The 17,233-nt window shown below is 68.0% G+C and overlaps 3 protein-coding genes across 5 annotated transcripts; 2 read left to right on the top strand and 1 right to left on the bottom strand.

The window, feature by feature from the left end:
- Positions 1-2,068: 2,068 nt before the first annotated feature.
- Positions 2,069-7,615, top strand: DUS1L (dihydrouridine synthase 1 like). 2 transcript variants are annotated; one of them, XM_041724005.1, is made up of 14 exons: positions 2,069-2,204; positions 2,576-2,822; positions 3,347-3,455; positions 4,015-4,065; positions 4,372-4,484; positions 4,933-5,015; positions 5,224-5,327; positions 5,465-5,609; positions 5,849-5,945; positions 6,033-6,121; positions 6,462-6,607; positions 6,779-6,816; positions 7,065-7,140; positions 7,225-7,615. In XM_041724005.1, the coding sequence occupies exons 2-14, from the start codon at positions 2,586-2,588 to the stop codon at positions 7,362-7,364; spliced, it is 1,428 nt and encodes a 475-aa protein (XP_041579939.1). In that variant the 5' UTR covers positions 2,069-2,204; positions 2,576-2,585; the 3' UTR covers positions 7,365-7,615. The 2 variants fall into 2 exon arrangements, with proteins under 2 accessions (XP_041579939.1, XP_041579940.1); XM_041724006.1 differs by lacking the exon at positions 2,069-2,204 and adding an exon at positions 2,240-2,427.
- Positions 7,616-7,807: 192 nt separating this feature from the next.
- GPS1 (G protein pathway suppressor 1) lies at positions 7,808-13,136 on the bottom strand. 2 transcript variants are annotated; one of them, XM_041724004.1, is made up of 14 exons: positions 12,681-13,136; positions 12,108-12,200; positions 11,522-11,703; positions 10,889-11,053; positions 10,484-10,619; positions 10,301-10,378; positions 10,069-10,126; positions 9,550-9,635; positions 9,228-9,322; positions 8,919-9,024; positions 8,766-8,846; positions 8,543-8,680; positions 8,325-8,459; positions 7,808-8,238 (listed from the first exon to the last, which is right to left on the bottom strand). In XM_041724004.1, exons 1-14 carry the CDS (start codon positions 13,056-13,058, stop codon positions 8,164-8,166), a joined length of 1,806 nt encoding a protein of 601 aa, XP_041579938.1. In that variant the 5' UTR covers positions 13,059-13,136; the 3' UTR covers positions 7,808-8,163. The 2 variants fall into 2 exon arrangements, with proteins under 2 accessions (XP_041579938.1, XP_041579936.1); XM_041724002.1 differs by having other exon boundaries at positions 10,069-10,129; positions 12,681-13,134.
- RFNG (RFNG O-fucosylpeptide 3-beta-N-acetylglucosaminyltransferase) lies at positions 13,041-16,722 on the top strand. The gene is made up of 7 exons (XM_041724010.1): positions 13,041-13,140; positions 13,729-14,387; positions 14,516-14,669; positions 14,771-14,859; positions 14,960-15,125; positions 15,634-15,719; positions 15,807-16,722. The coding sequence occupies exons 2-7, from the start codon at positions 14,347-14,349 to the stop codon at positions 15,886-15,888; spliced, it is 618 nt and encodes a 205-aa protein (XP_041579944.1). The 5' UTR covers positions 13,041-13,140; positions 13,729-14,346; the 3' UTR covers positions 15,889-16,722.
- The last annotated feature ends 511 nt before the right edge of the window (positions 16,723-17,233 follow it).

Below are 17,233 nucleotides of genomic sequence, written 5' to 3'. Positions count from 1 at the left end.
CAGGGAGGCAGGGGGGGCTGCCTGGCGCCCCGAGGGCGGAGCGCAGATGGAGCAGAGCCCGAGGAAGCAGCCCGGAGGGCAGCCAGGCCGAGGAGGCGTGGGGGGAGAGCAGGGCTGCACACCCGCTAATGTCCTCTGTGCCGCCGAGCAGCTCAGTGACGCCCAAACACGAGCAATACAAGTAAAACCAGTCAGACGTAACACAAACAAACCGCTGAAAACCAAAGATAGAAAGAAAATCTTGACTCTGAGGACAAAAAAACAAAAAACAAAAAACCAACTCATCACCTCCTGGCAGCAATGATGAGGTAAGGGGACAAATGCTGCGTCTACAGCAGCCCCAGGAACCCCAAAGCACGAGATGCTGCGAAGTGAATTTTGCAAGCGCTGAGGAAGCCTCCTCGGGGAGCTCAGAAGGCACCGTGGGGAGGTCGAGGCCGCACAGGCTAACGCCTCTGCCCCCCACGCGGGCCCAAGTTCAGCGTGATTCTAGCCACAGGCCCAGCAGCCTTGCGGCTCAACGCAGGAATCCAACAAGCTGATTGTAAAGTGTGAGTGGAAACGCGAAGAACCGAACGTGGGTGGAACAGAAGAGCAGAAGTTGGAGGAATCAGGCCTTTGGCTTGGAGACCGACTCGGAAGTTCTGGGCGCTGAACCGGGGAGGTGCTGGGGGCTACGCAGACTGACAGCGCACGGAGGGCCGCCCCCATGCACACGCACGGCCGCCGGCATTGCTCAGAACATGCTTTTTAAAAAATTTTTATTTATTTATTCTGAGAGACACAGAGACAGAGAGAGAGGCAGAGACACAGGCAGAGGGAGAAGCAGGCCCATGCAGGGAGGGGACCCCAGGATCATGCCCTGGATTGAATGAAGGTGGCGCTAAACCGCTGAGCCCCCCCGGGGGGGGGGGGGCTGCCCTAGACACTTCATTTTCCTTGGCTCGATTACCAACAGTGCTGTGATTACAACTTCAGGTTTTACCTCTTCCTTTTAATATATACAAACGCACTTCCGGGGCGCCCAGCCGGCTCAGTTGGCAGAACTGTTGACTCGATCTCCCGGTTGTGAGTTCGAGGCCCTGCGGGAAGAGGAGCCTACTTAAAAAAAAAAAAAAAAAAAGTGAATGATTTCCGCGTCCTGACCCTGAGGAGCTCACTTACTGATTGTAGATTCGTATTTTGGTGGTGGGGGGTTGGGGGTCCTGGCGGGAGCTCCGGACTCCTGGGCGGCCTCGCCCCCTGGGGATCGCGGGCCAAGGCGTCCGCAGGTTCCTCCCTCCGGCACAAAGGCTGCTGTGCTTACCTTTCTCCAACATTCACTTTTTTCTGACAATTTTGGGTCATCGCTACAGACAACGTGGGGCTGGAGCCCGCCAGCTCCGCCGACCAGCCAGGCCCCGACGGTCAGTCCGCGCCTCGGGTCGAGTCCTGCCTTAACACCGACTTTGGGGAAGAGACTTGGAAAGCGTCTCGACCCGCCGCTCCAGGCGTCCTGCCCAAATATGTGAATGAAGCGCGGAGGCACCCGCGGGCTCGGGCCCCGCCAGCCTGTCCGTCGGGGTGACGGTCCCGTCCTCGGGGAGCGCTCGGGGAGACGCGGGGGGGACCCGCCGGGAGCAAGGTCGGCCCCCGGGCCCGGCCGCCGCCGCCTCCCGACTGCGCCTGCGCCAGCCCCCGCGGCGGGGGACGCTCTGCGCGTGCGCGGCGCCGCGAACCTGCCCCGCGCCCAGCGGGTGGTCCTCGCGCGGCCCCGGAAGTGCGGGGGTGTGGCCTCGCGGACGGCGGCACTTCCGGGCTGCTGGGGGCTCGCGGGGGGCGCCGGTGCGGGGCGGACGCGGGGCGCTCGCAGCCCGCTTGGGAGAGAGGCGGGGCCTCGGAGTGGAACTCGGCGCCCGCGGTCGGCGCGTCGCCCTTCCCCGCCCGGGCGAGCCGTGGCGGGGCCCGGCCGACCTCCACCCTCTGACCTCCGACCCCGCAGGGCGGGGCCCCTCCGCGGCCGGGCGCGGTTTCCCGGGGACGCGATTCCCGCCGCACCGCGGGCCGCCCGGACCGCCCTGGCGGAGGCACCTTCCGGCGGCCCCGGCGCGGAGCCCTGGGCCGGGCGGCGGCCCCGGCGTGGCGGCCTGCGGGCCCCGAGGGAGCCCCCCCCCGGCTCCCGGAGGCCCGGCGGCGGTCGCGGAGGAGCCCGAGCCCGGGCGCAGGTGGGCGTCCCGCGGGTCCGGCCGCCTCGGGGCCTCCGGAAGTGCCGACCCCCAGGGCGCCCGCTCAGTGGCCGGGACTGTGCCCCGGGGTCGCCGCGCTCGGGCCGGGCTGCTCGTGGGGACGGGCGTGTGGCCGGCCGTCTCCCGGGCACGGAGGGCAGGCGGTCCCCCTGGCCCCGGGGCCCCGAGCTGCGCGGCGTGGGCCGGGACGGCGGGTTCCCGGGTTCGTTGGCCGCGGGCGGGCGGGCGGGCGGGCCGGGGCGGGGGCTCTGCTGGAAGGGGATGGGCCTGGGTTTCCGTCCTGGGCCCGCCCGAGGGGCCTCGTCCCGGCCCGCGCCGCCCGCTGAGCCGCTGCTCCCCCCGCCCCCCAGGACCGAGGCGATGCCGAAGCTGCAGGGCTTCGAGTTCTGGAGCCGCACCCTGGGGGGCGCTCGCCACGTGGTGGCGCCCATGGTGGACCAGAGCGAGCTGGCTTGGAGGCTGCTGAGCCGCCGGCACGGGGCCCAGCTCTGCTACACCCCCATGCTGCACGCCCAGGTCTTCGTCCGCGATGCCAACTACCGGAAGGAGAACCTGTACTGCGAAGTGTGCCCCGAGGACCGGCCTCTCATTGTGCAGGTGGGGGGCGGTGGCGGCGAACTCCAGGTGGAGCATCTCCCAGAAACTGCTTCCCCTTGGGGGCTGCTGTGGCGCAGCGGGAGCTGCCTCAGCTTTGGAGGGGGGCGCTCTGGGTGCCGCCTGTAGAAGAACGTTCTGGTCTCTAAAGTCAGGGATCCCGGGGATCCCTGGGTGGCGCAGCGGTTTGGTGCCTGCCTTTGGCCCAGGGCCTGATCCTGGGGACCCGGGATCGAGTCCCACGTCGGGCTCCGGTGCATGGAGCCTGCTTCTCCCTCTGCCTGTGTTTCTGCCTCTCTCTCTCTCTCTGTGACTATTATAAAAAAAAAAAAAAAAAGTCAGGGATCCCAGCTTTCCGTTGCCGTGGAGACCAGCATGAATCAGTGGCTCACCGGAGGGCTCGTGTCATCCTGTAACCAAGGAGGGCGCGATGCCGTCCCGCGTCAGTCCCGGGGACCCCAGCCCTGATGGGTTCCACGTGAACTCGCTGTGGGGCTGGGGGCTGAGGTACCGTTTGTGTCTCCCAGTTCTGTGCCAATGACCCGGAGGTGTTCGTCCAGGCGGCTCTCCTGGCTCAGGATTACTGTGACGCCATCGACCTGAATTTGGGCTGCCCGCAGATGATAGCCAAGCGAGGTGAGCCCAGTTCCCCTCGCTGTGTAGAGCACTGCCCGGGGCGAGGGCCAGGCCCTGAATGCGCAGGTGCCCCGCTGGAGGCTGGGGTGTGGGTGGGCTTGGCGGAGGGCCCGGCCCTGCTCCTGGTGGCAGCAGGCTGTGCAGGTGGCGTCCCAGTCCTTCCTCTGCTCCCCCACCTGGAGGGACAGGGTTCTGCTGGCTCTCAGGCTCCTCGCTGGCCACGGTGCCCGGCAGTCGTCAGGCTCCCTGTGGGTAAACACTCCTGGTGGGAAGAAGGTCCCGTGACCTGTCACACTGCCAGGTGTGCAGGCAAGAGGTCAGCCCTGGCTCCGGGCTCAGAGGTTTTCTTCAGAGTCCGAGGGATTGCTGGTTGGTCCGAGACTGCCGGGCAGCCCTGGTGTGCAGTGCCCTGGAGCTCCCCCCGCAGGTGTGATGCTCAGAAACTGCCCAAGTCCACGATTGGCCCTGCTGCCCCTTGGGACCGGCTTGGCTGGGGGCTCGAGGCCTGTGTGGGTGCAAGAGGAGGAGGGGGGCCAAGGGCCATGCTGGTCTCTTGCAGGTCACTATGGTGCCTTCCTGCAAGAGGAGTGGGACCTGCTCCAGAGAATGAGTGAGTCGGCTGTATGCTGCGGGTGGGGGGTCAGGCTGCGTCATGGGGAAGGAGCCCCGAGACGGTGGCTGATGAGTCCTGGCCCTGGTGCTCTCACTGCTGCAGAAGGGGCTGGGAAGTCGGCTGTCCTGCGCCAGCTACACGTCCTCGAGCCAGACAGGAGGGCTGGCGGCAGGTGTTCTGGCCCCATCCTGCCCCTCCAGCACCCTGGGGGATGGAGGCGGGTGCTCCAGCGGGACTAGGCTGTGGTTCCTCACGGCCCGAAGCGAACGCCACACCTCTCAGAAGCCCTCTCCTTTCCTGCAGTTCTGCTGGCTCATGAGAAACTCTCTGTCCCCGTCACGTGTAAGATCCGTGTCTTCCCAGAGATTGACAAGACCGTGAAGTATGCCCAGATGCTGGAGAAGGCTGGCTGCCAGGTGAGGGCTGTGGGCTCGCAGGCCGTGCTGCTCCCCTGCCTTGTGTCCTCTGGGTACAGAGGGGTCCTCACCCCCAGAATCCTTGGGGCACTGCCGCACTGGGGTGGACTGCAGTTGTGACCACGAGGCGAGGCCCGATGAGGGTGGGTGAGCCGCATGCTCCCAAGGAGGGGCTGGTACTGGTCGGAGGGAGGCCTCAGCCACCCTCTCCCCACCCGTCCCTGATGCCTTTGGAGTTCGGGTGCTACCCCGCCTAGGAACACTGGCCCTTGAACAGGGTTGGGCCTGTCCGCTCTGCATCCTGGGTGGATGCATGGGACGTGGGAGCCCCAAGGCTGCTTTGCTCAGGTCATCATGGGTAGCTGACGCCAAAGTGAGAGCGTCCCCTGGGGTTGGTTGGGGGTCTGTGGCCACGAGCAGGGTAGAGCCAGGCACTGCTGTGTTACAGCTGCTGACCGTGCACGGGCGCACCAAGGAGCAGAAGGGGCCCTTGTCGGGCACTGCGTCCTGGGAGCACATCAAGGCCGTGCGGTGAGTACGGGGACAGACCCGGGGCTGACCCAGGGCAGGGGATGCGGCCAGGCCCCAAGACCAGGGGGCCCGCCCTTTGGGTGTCAGGGGAGGGCGGTGCCCTGGGAGAAGAAGCGCCTGCTTGTGGAGTTGGGGGCTGGAGTGCTGGCGTGGGGGTGAAGGGACAGGGGCTTTGTCGTCTGAGGGTCTGTCCGCCTGCTCCTGACAGGAAGGCAGTAGCCATCCCCGTGTTTGCCAACGGGAACATCCAGTGCCTACGGGATGTGGAGCGTTGCATCCAGGACACAGGGGTTCAGGGGGTCATGAGCGCAGGTGAGGCAGGGCCCTGTCTGCCTGATGGGCCTGAGCCCTCAGACTCACGGCTGTCCCTGGCATGATGTGTGTGGGGGGGTCATCCTTCTGAGACGTGTGCGCCCACAGCTTCGAGCCCCAACCTCCATACCCCACAGAGGGCAACCTGCACAACCCTGCCCTGTTTGAGGGCCGCAGCCCTGCCGTGTGGGAGCTGGCCGAGGAGTACCTGGACATCGTGCGGCAGCACCCCTGCCCCCTGTCCTACGTCCGGGCCCATCTCTTCAAGCTGTGGCACCACACGTGAGTTCCTCCCCGAGCCAGACACTGTTGGGTCTGAGCCTCTCCTGGGGTCTCAGGGGGTTTAGAGGGAGCTCTCTGGAAACAGTGGGAAAGCTTGCTACCGAGTGGGGTCCGGATCAGAAGGACCGAGCCCCCATCCATGTGCAGGGCTAGGGCTTGGTGGTGGTGGCGGTGGTGGCAGCGGCGGTGGTGGCGGTGGGGGGTGGGGTGGGCTCTGGGCGACGGAGCCTCTGTCTCAGGCTGCAGGTGCACCAGGAGCTTCGAGAGGAGCTGGCCAAAGTGAAGACCCTGGAGGGTGTCGCGGCCGTGAACCAGGAGCTGAAGCTGCGGTGTCAGGCAGGCGACGGGGCTGGTGGGGCTTGCGGGCTGCCGCGGCGGAAGGGGCCAGGCCTCCTGACCCGCGGTGCCCCGGGGCTCTTGCAGGAGGACATTTCCAGGCAGAAGGAGGGAGAGAAGCCCTCCGGGGGCTTGCCTTTCTTCCACTGGATCTGCCAGCCCTACTTCCGGCCGGGGTGAGCTGCATACCAGCCCGCGGGCCTGTGGGGGTGAGGTGCACGCAGGGGAGGGGCCCGCCAGTGCCAGGTTTGCGTCTCACCCCTCTCGAAGGGCTCTGGCTTTGTCATGTCTCCATAAGGTGGCTCGTGAGTGCTTGTGGCCCCAGGTGGGTTTGTCCTGGGGGCAAGAGCCTGACACCCCTGAGCTTCCACCGGATCCTCTGAGGCCCAGCCACGGCGTGGGCAGCCCGAGCGCCAAGCTGCTGGGGTGCTGTACGCACGCCCTTGCCCTGGAGCCGGGCTGGCGGGTTGTCTCCCGCGGGTGCCCCCAGCTCTGCCCGCTGCCCTGCTCTTTCAGGCCCAGGGAAGGGAGCAAGGAGAACGGGGGAGCCCGCAGCAAGCGGGCCCTGGAGGAGGAGGAGGGCGGCGTAGACGTGCTCTCCAAGAACAAGCAGAAGAAGCAGCTGAGGAACCCCCACAAGACCTTCGATCCCTCACTGAAGCGTAAGCTGCGCCGGGGAGAGCGGTGGGGGGCCCGAGGCGAGGCTGCGTGAAGGCCCGCAGCCCTGCCTGCCACCTGCTCCCTGGGCGGCTGGGACTCCCAGCAGGACTAGGACACGGCGGCAGGGGGCAGGCTCACTGCTCAGCCGCCATCTGCCTTTGTTCTGTTCTCAGCAAAATATGCGAAGTGTGATCAGTGCGGAAACCCAAAGGTGAGCATGGCCCTGCTGCCCAGGGCAGAGCCCAGCAGTGGGGGGCGGCGGGCAGGGCGGTCCCCGCTGCCAGGCCAACACCCCTTGCCTGCTGAGGGCAGGGCCCGAGGGGGGTGGCTGCCTCCCACCTCAGGACAGCCCTGCGCAGGGGTGCAACCCTCCTATTCGTGGCCAGCCCTGCACTTTGGGGAGCTTGCTCGGGGGGGGGGGGGCATCAGCCACAGGCTCACTAGCTTCCCCGTGTCCAGGGTAACAGGTGTGTGTTCAACCTGTGCCGGGGCTGCTGCAAGAAGCGAGCTTTCAGAGAGGCTGCCGACTGCCCAGGTGAGGGGCACCTGCTGCCATCAGGCCCTGGAGGGCAGTGGGACCCTCGGCCTCCTGAGTCCCACCTCTTTCCTCCTCTGCCAGGTCACGGATTGCTTTTTAAAACCAAACTGGAGAAGTCTCTAGCCTGGAAGGGGGCCCAGTCCCGGCTGCAGGAGCCTCAGCCGGCAGGATCTGGGGAGCCGGGTGGCTTTCCTGAGGTTGTGGGCAGTGCCCTGGCCTGAAGGGCAGTTGGCGCCCGGCACACTGCCCCCCGGCCCCGGGACTGCTGCCGAGACCTCAACACGTCCCATTAAGGAAACGCCTTTTCTCAGGGAACCTCCCGCTACTCAACATAGAAGGATGAGCTGGTCTTCCCCTTGGCCTCCGCTGGGAGCCCGGAAATGCTGCACCAGGGAGCAGGCTCCCAGGCTGGACCTGTCCCCTCCTTGCAATGTGTGTTCAAAAGTGAACAATAAATCTTTTCAAAGATGCACAATCCGAGAGCTGGAGACTTTGTGAGGCCCCAGGCCCAGCAAGGCCGTGAGCTGGGAGGGTGGAGCGGCCCGTGGACACGCGGAACCAGCTGCCAGGTGCCACGCCGCCTGCATGAGGGTGGGCAGCCCTGGCCCCCAGCCCGACCCCGCGTCTCAGAGGCCCCGTAGCAAGAACAAACAGCACGAGGGGGTGTTCTCAGGCTGCCCTTTAATGGGCTGAGACCGAACTTGTCTGCAACCCTGAATGACGCGACAACAGGGAGGCTGGGCCTCCGAGTGGGGGGCACACAGTGGGCCCCACAGCTATCTCCTCCCAGGAAGGGCCTCAAGCAGCAGCCCCCTTCGCCGGGCCCCCAGCGCGGGGAACGGTGGAGGGAGCACAAGAAGCTGGATGTGGAAGCCCGGGGCGGGGGGGGGGCGGGGAACCTGCACATGCTCACGGGTGGCACCTCCACAAGGGCCACACGCATGAGCGATGGGAGCCTGCGGGTGAGTCCGAAGGTTGGGGCGCGGGCGTGTAGACCGCCCTGGAGGCCGACAAGCACCCTCACATGTTGGTGCTCATCCGGGACTGGCTGTTGGCCGGCGTCAGCTCCCCCTGGCTCCCTTCTCGGGGTGGGGACTGTGGCAGAAACAGCTGCTCAGGCCAGGAAGTGCGCGCGTGCCCACCCTGCTGTTCCCCACGCCAGGGCCACCCCCCTCCCTCACCTTGACATGAATCTGGTTGCGAAGCACGGCCGCCCGCAGGATCATCGCTTTGGCACGTCTCTGGAACTCCTTCCCCATCAGCAGGGACTTCTCGAAGGTGGTGCTGCGCTGATCCACGTCCCTGGCATACAGGATCTGCGGGGGGAGGGGCGGGGCTCAGCGGTGCTGAGGGCCTCAGGTCCCCTCCCCGCACCCACGGCCTCGCCCCGCCCGGCCACCTTGCTGTGGGAGTCGATGCGCGCGTTGATGAGACCCTCCAGGATGAGCTGCGTCAGCTCGTCCTCCAGCGCGGCCACGGTGGTGTTGAAGGCCGCGGCCATCTTGTGCATGTCCGCAGACACGTAGGGGCTGAAATACTGCGGGGCAGGGGGCGCGTCAGCCACCTGCAGCTCCCAGACCTGCCCGCGGTGCCCTGCCTCGGCCTCCCTGCCCCACCTCTACCTGGATGAGGGCGCGGTTGCGGATCTGGGTGTACAGGGTCCTGACGTGGGGGGCCAGGTACATGTCCAAGAGCAGGTTGTCCTGCGGAGGAGACCAGGTCAGGCACGGCTGCCCCGCCCGCTGCCTGGCCCCCTGGAGCAAGCGGGCCCTCACCTTCATCTCATCCAGCATCTTCAGACACGACGCATACTTGGACTCGTAGAATTTGAAGATAATGTCGCGAACCTGTGGCTCCAGCTCCAAGAACAACTTGAAGGAGCTGCAGGTGCAGACCCCTCAGAGCCAGCCCCACACCTGCCCACCTGCACAGCTGCCCTGAAGGCCAAGGGCGGGGAACTGGGGCCCCACAGGCCCCAAGAGCACCAGTCCTCTGGCTTCTGGGAGGCACAGGACCAGAGAAAGGACCCCCCGCCCCCACCGGGAGGGGCAGGCTGCAGGGCTCGCACCCCACTCTCCACCCACCTGCTGGAGATGACGTTGCGCTGCAGCTCCTGCCGGTCAAAGGTGGCCAAGGCACACAGGCCTCCGTAGACGGCCACGTTGCTGGGGGAAAGCAGCTGAAGGGCGAGAAGGGATTTAGGTCTGGACACGTAGGGTCACTGCCGGTCGAGACAGAAGTGGAAGAGGAAGCCCAGACACAAGGCTGGGTGACCCCCCGCCCCGCCCACCACCCACCACCCACTAGAAGAGTAACCAGGACTCCATCGGGGTTTCCCCTCAACACAGCCCCACCCACGAGCCGCCTTCCTACTTCGCAAGGCCCCAGAGACTCCCTGCCCCTCACCTCGGGGAAATCACAGTGATCGAACGAAGCCAGCAGGAAGCACTTGGCAGCCTGCTTGTACTTGCGCGCAGCCAGCTCAGCCAGGCCTGGGGGCAGAACGGAGCCCAGGGGAAGCTGCCGGAGCTGCATGGGGCCACGACACGTGCCCTAGCCTCTCCCACCGCAGCTGCTCCTACGTGGCAGGGGCGGAATCTGGTCGTGGAGATGTGGCGGCACCCACGAGCACTCACTGGGCACTCTCCTTGCTCTCCAGGCGTCAAGGGCCCAGAAGCCATGCACAGCCGCGGCCACTCTTGCCAACGACCCCCAGGCCCACCTGCCCCGGGCTGTGCAGGGCAGCGGCTGTTAGCCACGCCTCCAGCCCTGGCCACAGGTGGGCTCCCCACACAGGACAGAGGCCAGGCAGGCACCCCTGGGGCCACGGAACGGACGCAGGGCTCGGAGATTTCCTCGGCGCTGATGGGGCCCACGACCTCGCCTGCAGTCAGCTGTGGCGCCCTCCCGCCCCAGGGCTCTCACCGGCAGCACACTTGAGCTTGGTGAGGATCGCCTGGGTCTGGCTGTCCCGCTCCCCACGCTGCTGCAGGGGAAGGTGGGATACATGAGCCTACGGCTCGTCCACGCCCTCGTCCCTTCCCGGGCCCTGCCCTGGCCTGAGAGGGGACCTGAGACGGGCGAGAGCAGACGGGAGGACCAGGCCCAGCAGGGCCACAGTGGTCCTGGGGCAGGGAGGGCAGGAGGCCGGCATTACCTCGGCAATCTCCGGGGTGGACTCGGCCTTGCTGACGTAGCTCAGCACGTGAGACCAGTTCTGCAAGTAGACGCTGACCTGGTGGGTGGGCGGGTGGACTCAGCCGGGGGCGCCCCCTCCTGGCTGCCGGGCAGTGCTGCCCTGCGGCCCCTCCCCCGCCCAGGCGACTGCGGCAGGGCCTACCTTGATGACGTTGAGGCACATGTTGATGACGTGCTTAGCGCTGGTGCAGTAGTCCCGGGCCCGGGAGTAACACTTGAGGGCATTACTCAGGTCCCCACAGTCCAGATAGTGGTCACCCAGGTCGTCGTGGCCACGCCTGTGGGCCCAGACATGAGCGGACCAGACCTGGGCCAAGAGCCATGCAGGTCCCCGCAGCCCCCCAGCCCTGGGGCAGCACCTGATGCTCCCCTTCCTGCCAGCCCCGCCCCCCAGCACCCCCAGCCCCAGGCAGCACCTGATGCTCCCCTTCCTGCCAGCCCCGCCCCCCAGCCCACCCCCACCCCCACCCCCACCCCGTGCAGCACCTGATGTAAACCCTTCCTGCCGGCCCTGCCCCCCACCCCACCCCCAGCCCCAGGGCAGCACCTGATGCTTTCCTTGATGGAGTTGCCCTTGTAATTCTTCAGATCTGTGTCCAGCTTCTCCAACTTCAGCAGGGCCTTCTTCCGTGTCGCCTCCACCCAGGCCGTGTCCAGGGGCGGCGGCTCCACACCACTCTCTGGGATGGTGTCAGGCGCGTTCTGCAGCTCCCTGAGGAGGTTCCTGGCCGTCAGGACTCCATGTGCCGGTGGTGGGTGTGTGTGTGTGGGGGGGTGTCTCCCAGGGGACCTGGCCCCTGCTGAGTGAGCACCCAGCAAGACAAGAACATGGGGGACCCACAGCCTGGGGGGACACCCTGCAGGAAAGGGTCATGCGTGCAGCTAGGCCCAGATGAGAGAGGCAAGCGGCTCCATGAGCTCTGCTGGACGTCAGAGTCGGTGTCGTGTGCACACAGGAAGCCACCAGGGCAGTGCACAGCCAGCCACACAGCAGGGAGAGTGAACCTAGCCCGTTTTGCCGTTCACCGTCCTTGCTGGGTGTTTACCCAGACAGGCCAGGTCACGTGGAGGCAGCGATGCTGTTGAGCGCCGGCCCGGAGTGCTGTTGGGTGGCACTGGAAGGGCCCTGCTGGGGCTGGACCGCAGGGGGACCACAGCACGCCCAGCCCCCGGGGCTCACCTGGTGGCCTCCGAGAGCTTGCGGTGGATCTCTTCGTACATGTCCACGTTGAAGGTCCTCTGCACGAAGGAGAGGGCCATCTTCAGGGCCTCCACCCGCAGCGGGGGGCAGTGGTCGGCAATGAACTGCAGGCGCTCGATGCGCATGAGCCCGCTGTAGCTGGCTGCGTACTGCTCCAGGTCCTGGGGAGGGGATGGGAGGGGATGGAGACTGTGTGAGGCGGGACCCCACATCCCAACCCCTGCCAAGCGGGCCAGGTCAGGAGCGGCGCCCCAAGGCTGACCCTGCAGCGTCCGGGAGACCCGATGCCCGTTACCGGAAGGGCTGGCCAGCAAAGGCCACTCGGCGGGGCCAGCGCTGGGTGCTGGGGGCTGAGCTCTGCCCCGGGCTCAGGAGGCGGGCCCCCGGGGGACCTGCGCTCAGCTGGGAGAGCCGCAGGGACCTGGCAGGTGGGAGGTGGTGTGGTGGGAGGTGGTGGGAGGTGGTGGGAGGTGGTGGGAGGTGGTGGGAGGTGGTGGGAGGTGGTGGGAGGTGGTGGGAGGTGGTGGGCGCGGCCGGGCCCACCCCGCGGCCCGGGGCTCCTCACCAGCGTGGGGTTCTCCACCACGTAGTTGACATCGGGGGCGTTCTGCGGGTCCTCCTGGGGGTCCACATCGATCTGCATGGGCTCCACCGCCCCCTGCAACACAGGCGGGCACCTGGGCGCTGGCACCGCAGCGCCGGGAAGGGCCACACGCCCCCTGCGCCCGGGGCTGGCAGTGCCCGCGGCCGCCCCGCCCCGCTCCTGCCCCGGGGCGCCGCCCCTGACGCCCGGCGGCTGCGGCCCGAGCCCCGGCGCCGCCTCGACCGCGGGTCCCGGAGCGGAGCGGAGCGGGCGGCGGGGAGGCCCCCGCCCTGGAAGGCGCCTCGCGGAGCAGCGTACGGGCCGGAGGAGCCCCGACCTGCTGCCGGGAGGCGGGCGGCCCCGCTCGGTCCCGAGCGAGGAGGCCGCGCTGGCGGCCGGCCGGGGCCTCACGCCGCCCCGACCCTGCCCCCGCCCCCGCCCCCGCCGCGGAGCTGGCGCCGCTGAAGCCGGAAGGCGCGTCGGCGCCGGGCCGGGCCGGGCCTGCGGGCCCACGGCGGGGACCCTGCGCGAGGCCGCCGGGCCGCGGCTCGTTACCTGCAAGTTAAACACCTGAACCGGCAGCGGCATCTTCGCCCACCCCGCCGCGGCGCGCCGACCGCTTCCGGGGCAGCGCCGACCGCTTCCGGGGCAGCGCTTCCGGGGCGCGGCGGGCGGGGCGACTCTTAAAGGGGCCGCGGCGCGGCCTGGGCCGGGCGGTGCCCGCGGGTCCCGCGGCCGCATGAGCCGCGCGCGGGGGGCGCTGTGCCGGGCCTGCCTCGCGCTGGCGGCCGCCCTGGCCGCGCTGCTGCTGCTGCCTCTGCCGCTGCCCCGCGTGCCCGCCCCGGCCCCCGCCCCCGCCCCCGCCCCGGCCCCGACCCCCGGGCCCGGCCGCCCCGCCCCCGCCCCCCGCCTGCGGCCGGACGACGTCTTCATCGCGGTCAAGACCACGCAGAAGAACCACGGGCCGCGCCTGGGGCTGCTGCTGCGCACCTGGATCTCCCGGGCCCGCCAGCAGGTGGGCCTCGCCCGCCCCGCGGCTCGCGCTCCTGCCCGGGGGACCCGGCCCCGGCCCCATCGCCCAGACCTCCCGCCCCAGGCCCGCATCCCTCAGGTCCTCCCTCCCCGGGACCCCCACCCCCTGGACCTCCCCGTCGCCCAGGCCCCTATGCCCCAGAGCCCCTCCCGGGGTTCCCAGCCCAGGACCACCGCTGTCCACGACCCCGGCGCCGCTGTCGCCCATCCCTGGGTCCCCCCGCCCACGGCTGTGTCCCCAGAGTGATGGCCAGAACCCTGCCCTGAGTCGGTGGGGACCCAGGTCCCCTGGCCTCGTGCCCCAGCCGGGCTCCTGACCTGGTGAGTTCTCTTGGGAACCCGGGACCAAGACCCCACAGGCGGCACGTGAGAGCAGGCCTGGCCTCAGCCGCCGGGCCGCTGGGATGCCACCTGCCCCCTCCCACCCCAACCCCAACCCGAGCCGTGCAGGCCGGTCCTGGGCACACTCTTCTCATCCCGAAGCTCCAGCTCTGCAGCCCAGGCTCCCCCGCTGCCATCCCTGCGGCTCCGTCTGGGTCCACCTGGGGCCTCACAGGTTGTCTCTCCCCAGACGTTCATCTTCACGGACGGGGATGACCCTGAGCTGCAGCTACAGGGAGGTGGGTGCCCTCCCCCACACGTGCACCGGGGCCCCCCACCCTGCCTCCTTGGGTGAAACGGCCTCTGGGTACAGAGCTCTGGGAGGGAGCCGCTCGCCCAGGATCACACAGCTGGTAGGGAGCAGAGCCAGGAGGCCCACCTGCCACCAGCATCCAGCCCCCCCACCTCGGCCGTGCTCAGCCTCCTGAAGGGAGGGCCCTGAGGACACTGCAGCAGAGCCACCCCTTCTTGGCAGCCCCACTTCAGGCACACGTCCTCACCCCCAGGGTGGCTTTGCATGCTTGGGATTCCACATGGCTGTCCCCTGCCCGGGCCCTGTGGCTCAGCAATAAGGTCAGCAAGTGAGTCCAGGCCAGGCTGGTTGGACCAGTTGGACCCGGCCTGGGGGCTTTGAGCTGGGCGAGATGGTGCGGCCTGCAGGCCACCACGGTTCGGCCTCACGTCTGTGGGGCGGCGGGCCTCACCGACGCTGACCCTCCTGCTCCCGCGTCCCCGCAACCCGGCAGGCGGCCACGTAATCAATACCAACTGCTCGGCCGTGCACACCCGCCAGGCGCTGTGCTGTAAGATGTCGGTGGAGTACGACAAGTTCATCGAGTCCGGACGCAAGTACGTGGCGGCCGCGCTCCGGCGCCCCCAGGAGAGCCCAGGGCTGGGGCAGCCCGCACGGCGCCCAGTACCCGCCCCCCGGCCCCCTACCCCAGCCCCTCTCGTGAGCATCCCCCCCCCGCCCCCAGGTGGTTCTGCCATGTGGATGACGACAACTACGTGAACCCCAAGGGCCTGCTCCAGCTGCTGGCCACCTTCTCGCCCAGCCAGGATGTGTACCTGGGGCGGCCCAGCCTGGACCACCCCATCGAGGCTGCCGAGAGGGTCCAGGGAGGTGGAACTGTGAGTGTGGGGCATGGGTAGGTGGGCCGGGCAGGGGGGCAGGGGGGGCAGCCGAGTGGCAGCCTGGGGGACACGCCGCCTGGCACCTTTCTCCCCCCTAGGTGACCACCGTCAAGTTCTGGTTCGCTACCGGCGGGGCTGGGTTCTGCTTGAGCAGAGGCCTCGCTCTGAAGATGAGCCCCTGGGCCAGGTGGGGCGCACGCGGGCACGGCTGCCCGGGCTGGGGGTCCCGGGGTGGGGGTGCTGAGGGCTGAGGGCGCTCTGACCTTCGGCTCCCCCACCCCCGCCAGCCTGGGGAGCTTCATGAGCACGGCCGAGCGGGTGCGGCTGCCGGACGACTGCACCGTGGGCTACATCGTGGAGGGGCTGCTGGGGGCTCGCCTGCTGCCCAGCTCGCTCTTCCACTCCCACCTGGAGAACCTGCAGAGGCTGCCGCCCGACGCGGTGCTGCAGCAGGTATGGTCCACAGGGTGCTCCCGCGCACTTGCCCCTGGGGCCTCCCCCCACCTCCCTCGGGTGCCTGGCCCTTCACCCAGTGGTCTCCTGGCTGCCCGGGGCTCAGGGGTCCTTCCCGGCACCGCATGTTGGTTGCTGCAGACCGTGAGCTTGGCCTGCTGGGCCCCGGGGGCCTGGATGCGGTGGCTCCTGGTAAGGGGCGGCTGCTGTGCTCTCCAAAGCAGAAGGTGGACGGGCCCGGGGCAGCAGCAGAGGCGGCGAGGGCAGTCACAGGCAGGTGCACTTCTCAGCCCTCCGCGCCCTGCCTGCCCTGGGGGCCCCGCCCCGGAGCGGGGGCAGGGGGTAGACGGCCTGCCCCTGGGGGCCTGGAAGCCAGAGGTGCAGCAGCCTCTCCTGGCCAGACTCCAGACTCTGGGGGGAGGAGAGATGTGGTGGGAAGGAGAGAGGTGGGGGGATGCAGGGGAAGAGCTGGTCCTAGATAGCGACCTGCTCCCCTCTCCTCGCCCAGGTCACCTTGAGCTACGGAGGCCCAGACAACCCACATAACGTGGTGAACGTGATGGGAGGCTTCAGCCTGCAGCAGGACCCCACGCGGTGAGTGGGCGGCAGGGAGGGGCTCTGGCCCAGCCCCCCCACAACATACACACCCGGGCAGGCCTGACTGCCACGTCCTCTTCCCAGGTTCAAGTCTGTCCACTGCCTTCTCTACCCGGACACAGACTGGTGTCCTGTGCACAAGCAGAGTGACCTTGACTCTCGGTGACCCTGGGCTCCCAACCCAGGGAGCAGGAGCGTTGCTGACCCCTCCTGGCCTCAGCTCTGTGGCCACAGCCCTGTCCAGGGAGATGTGGGCGCCCTGCCGGCCTCCCCCAGAGCCCCTGGCGTCCCCATTGACCAGGGCCTCTGGAGAGCTGCCTGCCCTGCCGGGGGTGCTGGCTGCCCCAGAAGACAGGACGGGGAGACACTGCTCCTCCTCCCAGCCCAGCCCCCAAGGCCTGCTCCCACGGGAAGGGCCTCCACCCTAGATCTAGGGGCCTGGGAGCAGGCTGGCATCCAGCTCCCAGGGCTCCTCCTGCCCTCCTCACCCTGCTACAGAGGGGGTTCTGGGCAGCCTGGGCTCCCTGAGCGGCTCCAGGCCAGGGCCGCGTGCAGGATCCGTCAGCTGGCCACAGGCGAGCGCAGAGGCTTCGCCTGCAGGCCTCTTGGGGGTGGGGGGAGCCGCCCGCCCCCCACCAGGCTTGTTTGCCCAGTGAGAGCACCGTGGTCTCCGAGGGAAGTGCAGGAAGGACTCGGGCCGCTGGCACAGTGAGGCTCGGGGCACAGCTTGCTCCCAGCCAGGGCATCTCCCTCCAGAGGCCTGCGGGAGTCCTTGGCCACGGTCTTATTTCTGCAGTCTGTTGCCCCACCCCATCCCGCCCCACCCCATCCCAAGCCCAGAAAGAGCAGGAGCCCTTTGTTTGGGGCTCTCTCTGCAGTGCCCAGCAGCTGACCCACTTTGACTGTGCCTTTCCATGGAGGAGAGGGGGGAACGGGGGAGGCCGCACCTCGTTCTGGCCCCTTGTGCTGTTGCCACAAGTGAATAAAAGCTTGATTATTACTCTCTGTTGGCTCATTGACTTAACGGAGCACGGCAGCACCTGGCAGCGCCTCCTCCTGCGGGCCACACCGCCTCAGCTGCTGCCGCAGGACGGCGCCACCCCAGGCCTCTGATCCCCTACGGCGCTGCCGGCCTCGAGCTGCCCCTGGGACTCTGGTGGGGACTCTGGTGTGAGCCCAAGCGTACAGAGGGGCTGGGGGCCGGGTCCCGCAGGGAATGAGGAGCACGTCACCAGCCTGTCCCTGAAGGACGGTCTTCCTGTTACACTTACTTTCTCAGCACGCTGCGGAACAACTAGTGTGTGTCTGTGGCAGCAGTGTACGTGGGCATGTGGGTGTGCATGGCTGTGCACGTGAGTTTACATAGTACGCATGTGTGCACAGCTGTATTTTGAGGAGTGTGCACGTCACAAGTGTAGTACATGTACTACATGTAGTACATGTACAGTGTAGTGTCCTCGAGTGTGCATGGCCATGCAGGTGTGTGTAGGGCAGGGAGGCAATACCCAGAG

This window comes from Vulpes lagopus, chromosome 12 (assembly GCF_018345385.1).
Source record: "Vulpes lagopus strain Blue_001 chromosome 12, ASM1834538v1, whole genome shotgun sequence".
Taxonomy (NCBI): Eukaryota; Metazoa; Chordata; class Mammalia; order Carnivora; family Canidae; genus Vulpes; species Vulpes lagopus.
This window is presented reverse-complemented; position numbering and strand designations above follow the sequence as displayed.

Coding starts and splice junctions, on each gene's coding strand:
- DUS1L (XM_041724005.1), top strand. CDS start 2,586: ATGCCGAAGCTGCAGGGCTTCGAGTTCTGGAGCCGCACCCTGGGGGGC. Junction 5,016..5,223: donor GAGCACATCAAGGCCGTGCG/GTGAGTACGGGG, acceptor TGCTCCTGACAG/GAAGGCAGTAGCCATCCCCG. Junction 5,328..5,464: donor TCAGGGGGTCATGAGCGCAG/GTGAGGCAGGGC, acceptor CATACCCCACAG/AGGGCAACCTGCACAACCCT.
- GPS1 (XM_041724002.1), bottom strand. CDS start 13,058: ATGAAGACGTCGTCCGGCCGCAGGCGGGGGGCGGGGGCGGGGCGGCCG. Junction 12,201..12,680: donor TTCAGGTGTTTAACTTGCAG/GTAACGAGCCGC, acceptor CCTGTGTTGCAG/GGGGCGGTGGAGCCCATGCA. Junction 9,636..10,068: donor CAAGCTCAAGTGTGCTGCCG/GTGAGAGCCCTG, acceptor TTCTGCCCCCAG/GCCTGGCTGAGCTGGCTGCG.
- RFNG (XM_041724010.1), top strand. CDS start 14,347: ATGTCGGTGGAGTACGACAAGTTCATCGAGTCCGGACGCAA. Junction 14,670..14,770: donor GGGTCCAGGGAGGTGGAACT/GTGAGTGTGGGG, acceptor TCTCCCCCCTAG/GTGACCACCGTCAAGTTCTG. Junction 15,720..15,806: donor CTGCAGCAGGACCCCACGCG/GTGAGTGGGCGG, acceptor TCCTCTTCCCAG/GTTCAAGTCTGTCCACTGCC.